At 29.9% G+C, this 6,866-nt stretch overlaps 1 protein-coding gene across 1 annotated transcript; it reads left to right on the top strand.

Moving 5' to 3' along the window:
- Positions 1-236: 236 nt before the first annotated feature.
- Positions 237-6,866, top strand: LOC140812780 (short-chain dehydrogenase TIC 32 B, chloroplastic-like). Its single transcript, XM_073171136.1, has 8 exons — positions 237-726; positions 1,736-1,967; positions 2,060-2,139; positions 3,167-3,323; positions 3,982-4,063; positions 4,209-4,296; positions 5,683-5,729; positions 6,487-6,866. The coding sequence occupies exons 1-8, from the start codon at positions 603-605 to the stop codon at positions 6,694-6,696; spliced, it is 1,020 nt and encodes a 339-aa protein (XP_073027237.1). The 5' UTR covers positions 237-602; the 3' UTR covers positions 6,697-6,866.

Raw genomic sequence — 6,866 nt, 5'->3', positions numbered from 1 at the left:
CGAACTTGAAAAACGAAAACTAAAAACTAAAATTTAATATCGCATAAAAAAAGGTACAATGATGGACAGAGACAAAAACTTAAAGATGGTCAAACTAATAAAAAAAAATAAAATCAAACAAATAAAATAGTAAAAAAATTAATTAAAATAATAAACCCATTTAGGAAATCAGGAAAGCAATAATAATAAATAGACCTCCAAAATAATTAAACCAAATGCTCAATCAATGACAAAGATGCAATCCTCCTAATTGATTCCCTAATCCCCACCGATCCCCATTATAAAAATCCTCCCACTAATTTCTTTCTTTGCACACTTCACCGCCTCCATTACTTAATCTCCCTAAAAAAAAAATTAAAAATAAAAACCTATACATACAACCACTGTATGTACACACTCGAAGCCCTGCAAAAACTGCAGAAAAGCAAAGGCTATCATTTCCCTTTCCGAGCTATTGTGTTTGTTTGACTATTGCAAAGTGCAAAGGTATACGTACTTTGATCTGATTCTCCCATCAGTCACAGTCTTTCCTTGCTGTAAAAAGACAGAAAATAAATAAAAGAATTGGAGGGAAAAGTAAGATAAAGAGGAAAGAAGAATAAATGCTTGAAATGGTGAAGTATTTGACTGGCTCCGCCGGAGCCAGTGGCTTTGGGTCCAAGTCCACCGCCGAGGAAGTCACCGAGTTCTGCCCTCATCTCCGGTCCATCACCGCCATCATAACAGGTACCCTAAAAAATCCACATACAGTAGCTATCTGTATTTATTTTTACAATAAATAGATTATTTATTCTCTATTATTTTAAAAACATATCGTTAAATTTCTAAATTTTGTTGAGTTATAATATTTTTTGTCCGAAAAAAAAAAAGATTTGGAGCACTTAAAACGACTGCTTCAAGAGAGGTTTTTTGGATACTTACACGCATGTGTATGTGTGTGTATGTATACACCACCATCTGCATAATAAAAATATGATTTTATTTTTTGTTGGAAAATATTGATTTGATTTGTTAATTATAAATATTTTCAGTTTTTTAAACTTTAATTCTTCAAGTTAAGTATATTAATGATCTTAATTTATTTTCGAAAAAAATTGATTATATGTTCTTAATATGATTTCTAGAATTTTTTTTTTCTTTTGCTTTTCTTCCTGGTAATTAAGTTCACGGAATATAAATATTTTTTTAATTTTCATTTAATAAAAATTATCTTAAAACCTATTTTCGTTAATTTACAATTTCTCAATTAATATCTATAACAAAAAAAAAGTCTTTCTTTGTATTTATTTTTATTTTATTTTTAAATTTTTAATCGATTATATCACTTTTTACATGACATATTATTTTAAAATTTGAAATAATCTCTATGCTTTTCACCCAAAAATTTGACAATTTTTTTTTAATTATATATTGTATCATATGTATATAACTTAGTTTATACTTTATAAGGTAAGTGAGTTTTGAAAAAAAAAATGGGCAGAAAATAACAATACATAGGGGAATATATATACTTTTTTTCACAACTTGATCGATTTTAAAAGGGTTTATTTCATTTTGTCTATTACGTGGACATTGTCCTCATGATAGATGAATGATTTGTCCATGCATATATAAGATCCATTTGTTTTGTTTTATTGAAATTGTATGTGTGGCAAGATCTTTCACCAAATACAAATTGCAACTGAGAATGTTCTTTTTCAATGCGAAATTTACATTTTTCTTGAAACAAAAATAGGTGCAACATCAGGGATTGGTGCGGAAACGGCTCGAGTGCTGGGAAAGCATGGTGCGAGGCTGGTGTTGCCGGCACGGAGCCTGAAAGCTGCGGAAGAAACCAAGGCTCGTATACTATCGGAGTATCCCGAGTCGAATATTATAATAATGAGTCTTGATCTTAGCTCATTGGACTCAGTCCGAAGATTTGTAGCCGAGTTCGAGTCACTCAATCTGCCTCTCAATCTGCTCATGTAAATTGACAATTTTTTTTTAATAAATAGCATCCAAGTGAAAAATATATAAATTATATTAACTTCTTACATATATATATTTTTTTGAATAGAAACAATGCGGGAAAATTCTCGTACGACCATGCAATTTCTGAGGATGGAGTCGAGATGACTTTTGCTACAAATTATTTAGGTAATTTTTACATTTTTTTTTTCAACTCTTTTGCATTGCATTAAAATATGACTAGTTTCAAGTATATTAATATATTTTGCGTTAATTAATTTACCGAGGGAGACATTTTACCAACGGGGATTAAAAATATAAGGGATCCTATAGTTAGTAGGCCGACGATTTTCTTTCTTGGAATAATAAAAAATTCAAAGTAATTATTTGGAATCGGTCTTATCCATAACCTAAATGGTATAATTTTGTTCGGCAAAAACTTGTGTCACACAATGGTCATCCATGAAAAAATATTACTTTTTATGCTAATAGTATTATTTTTTATTGTTAATATTGGTGGGGTTGAACCGTCTCACATATAAAGATTCGTGAGACCGTCTCACAAGAGACATACTCATCTTGTTCAATCTTGAACCAATTAAATCAACTACATGCTGAACCAAATCCGTCGTCAATATTGAATCGGATTGAGTTGCTAGATTATACGAAACCATTTTAATCAAGTCCTGTTGAATCCTTGGATTACACTCTCAATCCGGGATCCTACATGATTGTTCCAATTCCATTATCCCATAGTCCGAATTTGGTTTAATCTGGTCCTAAACTTATGTAATTCAAACATCCCTCATTATTATATGATCTGCAAACACTTTGTCCGTCAATATGTGGTATGTGGCTCTCACATTTTTTAAGCCAAAAGGCTTGGCCATGTAACAGAAGATTCAATCTTAGGTGATGAAACTGACCTTAGTCGAAGGGATTTAATGATATTTTTGATAAGTATCCATGAAGCACGATAGATCATACACCAATGTGAAGTAAACTAATTGATGTATCTTGGGTAAGGAATAGTAGGTTTTTGGGCATTTTTTTAATTAAATATTTTTTTAAATTGTGTTTGAATCGATGAATTTAATAAATAAATTTCAAATGACATCCATCTTAGATACATTTAAAATTCGCCATATTATTATTAAAATTGTATAGCTTGATTTTAAAAATGACTTGATTGAGCTATATAATTGTCACATAAAAGGGCATTTCTTGCTTTCGAAATTACTGTTGAGGAAAATGGCGTCCACCGCGAAGGAGTCCAGCATACAAGGAAGAATAGTGAACGTCTCCTCCGGCATTCATGGCTGGTTTTCCGGTGACATGATCGGTTATCTCGCCTTAATAACCACCAATAAGAGGTAAGTAAATATTATTATTATTTTTTATTTATATTATTAAATCAATTATTTTTTTTAAAAAAATTTTGCGACTAATTCCGAGGTTGATGATAGGTGACGGTCTCGTCATTGGACAGAAAATTTTTCTGAACTTTTTTTTTTTGCATCAAAGAATGATATAAAATTATATTAAATTATTTTTATACACTATAGATCGATACCCTTCAGTTATATACGGAAAATTAGTAAATTTTTCCAAATTAGATTTTGATCCTCTAGTTAATAATAAATCTTTCACATACTCGTAATATAGTAACATGGTTTCAGTCGTTTTTTAGTCAATTTTTTATCGAAGTATTGATATGTCATTAGATATCATCGATTAACTATAGTTAATCGATTTAAGATAATGTTGATATTTTCGGTGTACGATAACATTTTGGCGAAAAATTTATTATAAGTATAAAAGAAAAAACTAAATCCAATTTTTGGATGGAAATTGTTTTTTTTTTTTTTACCATTCCATCCTTATTTCACCTTTGGGTTAACAGATCGAGGGAGGACTGTCCTGGTTGAAATAAATGAATTAACAGTGCAATTAATAAATGAGTTATTTATATTAAAAGGTTTGACTTTATTCTCAAATAATTTATGTATTTTTTTATGTCTGTTTTGACAGTAAATTCGACTCGACACGTGCGTATGCTCTTTCGAAGCTGGCCAACGTTTTGCATACCAAGGAACTTGCCTCCAGACTGAAGGCAACTCTTATTTTCATTTTTCAATTTGTTTATTTCCTTTTTTTTCAAAATAATTAAAAATATAATTTGGTTATTTATTGCAAGGCATATTTTATTTTATATTTTAATTTATTTACAAAGAAATTATTATTTAAATATATCGCAGGAAATGGATACAAACGTGACAGCAAATTGTGTGCACCCAGGAATTGTGAGAACTGGACTAACTAGAGACCGGGAAGGCCTCGTTACTGGTAAAATTATATTAAATATTTATTTTTTTAATAAATTTTACGTTTTTATTTTAAAAATTAGGATATAATTAGAAAATTAGGTTGATATGCTTGATGTTACAAGATTTTATTATTTTCATGCTTATAAAAAAGGATTATGAATATTTTTGGATATATTTTAGGATCTGTGTAATTGGATTGTCGGAAGATATATTAGAGATATAATAAAATTTACGAGGATATCTTGATAATAAAGTAAAAACTTGTATAAGACGGTCTTAAGTAGGGGTGTGCAATCGGTCAGAACCGAACCGACCGAACCGAAATTTTCGAAAACCGAACCGACCGATTTTTTTTTGGGAAAATCGAACCGACCGAATTTTGAAAAGAAAACCGAGGAAACCGAACCGATAAAAATTCGGTTATTTCGACCGAAATAACCGATTTTTTATTAAATAAACTTTTTAAACATATTTACACAAAACTACAACTGAATTTAATACATGATTCAAATATACAGAGATAATCAATTCACCTAGCCTAAGTTTGATCAATTAAGAAAACGAAGCCAATAGTTGTGTTTATTCAATAGAATTGAGTTTCCAACTTTCCATCATGTAAAAAGCCCAGTAGAAATAAAAATGCATCCTATCTAAATTTGAGGCCCAACATATATTTTATATATATATATATATATATATATATATATATATATATATATATATATATATATATATATTCGGTTTTATCGGTCTAACCGATTTTTTTCCCAAAAAACCGAACCGAACCGAATAAACCGATTAAACCGAATTTATAAACCGAATAACCCGATTAAACCGAACCGAATTTCTAAATTTTTTCGGTTTTTTCGGTTTTCTCGGTTTGACCGATATTTTACTCACCCCTAGTCTTAAGGGTCGTATTTTGGGAGACAGATCTCTTATTTGAGTCATCCATGAAAAAATATTACTTTTTATGCTAAGAGTAATACTTTTTATTGTGAATATCGGTATGATTGACCCGTCTCACAGATAAAGATTCGTGAGACTGTTTCACAAGAGACATACTCTGATAATATTTATACATCACAAAACCTCACCAAAATTCTTATTAGACCGTTTTGTTTCCAATGCGACGCACTTCAAAGATAAAATTTTTTTTTCTTTATAAATATAGATCAGATCAACCCGTCTTACGGATTAACAAAACCTTTTTATGTGTTTATACGTTCAACTTAACAATCTTCCACTGGAGTATGTGAATACCTCATTATTCATAAAATATCTCATTTATTTGTATTCAGAAAAGTTAAATATATATATATTTTTTGCAAATTTATTCAAGTTATCAGAAGTTTTGTCAAATTATTTGAAATGGTCTATATCTGAAAAGAGCCTGTAAATGCAGATTTGGTATTCTTTTTGGCTTCCAAACTCTTGAAGACCATACCTCAGGTTACTTCATATCATTTAATTTTTAATTGCTTTTTACATTATTGTTAAGGCTCATAGTTGACATTTATTTTGTTTCATGTGCTGGCTAACATGCTATTTCAATGATGTAACTAACATGTGTAAAATTAATAATTTATTTTAAATTATATCAAAATTATTTAAAGATTAATCAAAGAACAAGAGTTTAATTTTTTAGTAAAATTTATTATATTATCTTTGAAAGAAGGCCATGTATTTTTGTATTTTAACGAGAATAATATTTGTTTTTATTATATCAGTATTAAAATTAAAACAAAAAATTATGTGAGACGGTCTCACGGGTCGTATTTTGTGAGACGGATCTTCTATTTGGGTCATCCATGAAAAATACTATTTTTGAGTGAGTCTCATGTGAGACCGTCTCACGGATCATAATCAGAGAGACGGGTCAACCCTACCCATATTCACAATTTAAAGTAATACTCTTCGCATAAAAAATATTATTTTTTCATGGATGACCCAAATAAGATATCTGTCTCACAAATACGACCCGTGAGACCGTCTCACACAAGTTTTTGCCCTATTTTTTATGCTAAGAGTATTACTTTTTATTGTGAATATCGGTAACGCTGACCCGTCTCAATATTTCTTACCTTATCCGTATGTTTGTATATTGTAGATGAAATTTACGATTTTATTAGACAAAAAATATGATTTTTTTCCCAGATAATTCGTCTGAGTAAACGTTCATATATATGATATGTATGTATTATAACAGGCAGCTGCTACAACTTGCTATGTTGCTACGAACCCGAGAATGGTGAACGTGTCTGGAAAATACTATTCCGATTGTAACGAAGCTTCGACGTCGAAACTCGGTTCGAGCTTAGCAGAGGCCTCGAGGTTATGGTCTATTTCTGAACTTATGGTCTCCGGAGACTCAAGAATGATTTTGGATTCGTTTTGTCCCTTTAAAAGAAATGAATAGGTCGAGCTGAATATGATAAAAATAGGTGGATAAATGTTTTTTTTAAAAAAGAAATGTAGAAATTATATTATCAAATATATCTAGGAAATATCATGATGTTGAAAAAAAACAAAAATGAGAATTAGTTAGATTAGAATAAATTTTACTTTCAGGACTTGTTCTATGTGGAT

The sequence above is a fragment of the Primulina eburnea genome, chromosome 14, assembly GCF_022965805.1.
Source record: "Primulina eburnea isolate SZY01 chromosome 14, ASM2296580v1, whole genome shotgun sequence".
Taxonomy (NCBI): Eukaryota; Viridiplantae; Streptophyta; class Magnoliopsida; order Lamiales; family Gesneriaceae; genus Primulina; species Primulina eburnea.
This window is presented reverse-complemented; position numbering and strand designations above follow the sequence as displayed.

Excerpts from the sequence above, each read along its gene's own strand:
- LOC140812780 (XM_073171136.1), top strand. The coding sequence starts at position 603 with ATGCTTGAAATGGTGAAGTATTTGACTGGCTCCGCCGGAGCCAGTGGC. Across the intron at positions 1,968-2,059 it reads CTGCCTCTCAATCTGCTCAT|AAACAATGCGGGAAAATTCT; the intron begins GTAAATTGACAA and ends TTTTTTGAATAG. Across the intron at positions 5,730-6,486 it reads TCTTGAAGACCATACCTCAG|GCAGCTGCTACAACTTGCTA; the intron begins GTTACTTCATAT and ends GTATTATAACAG.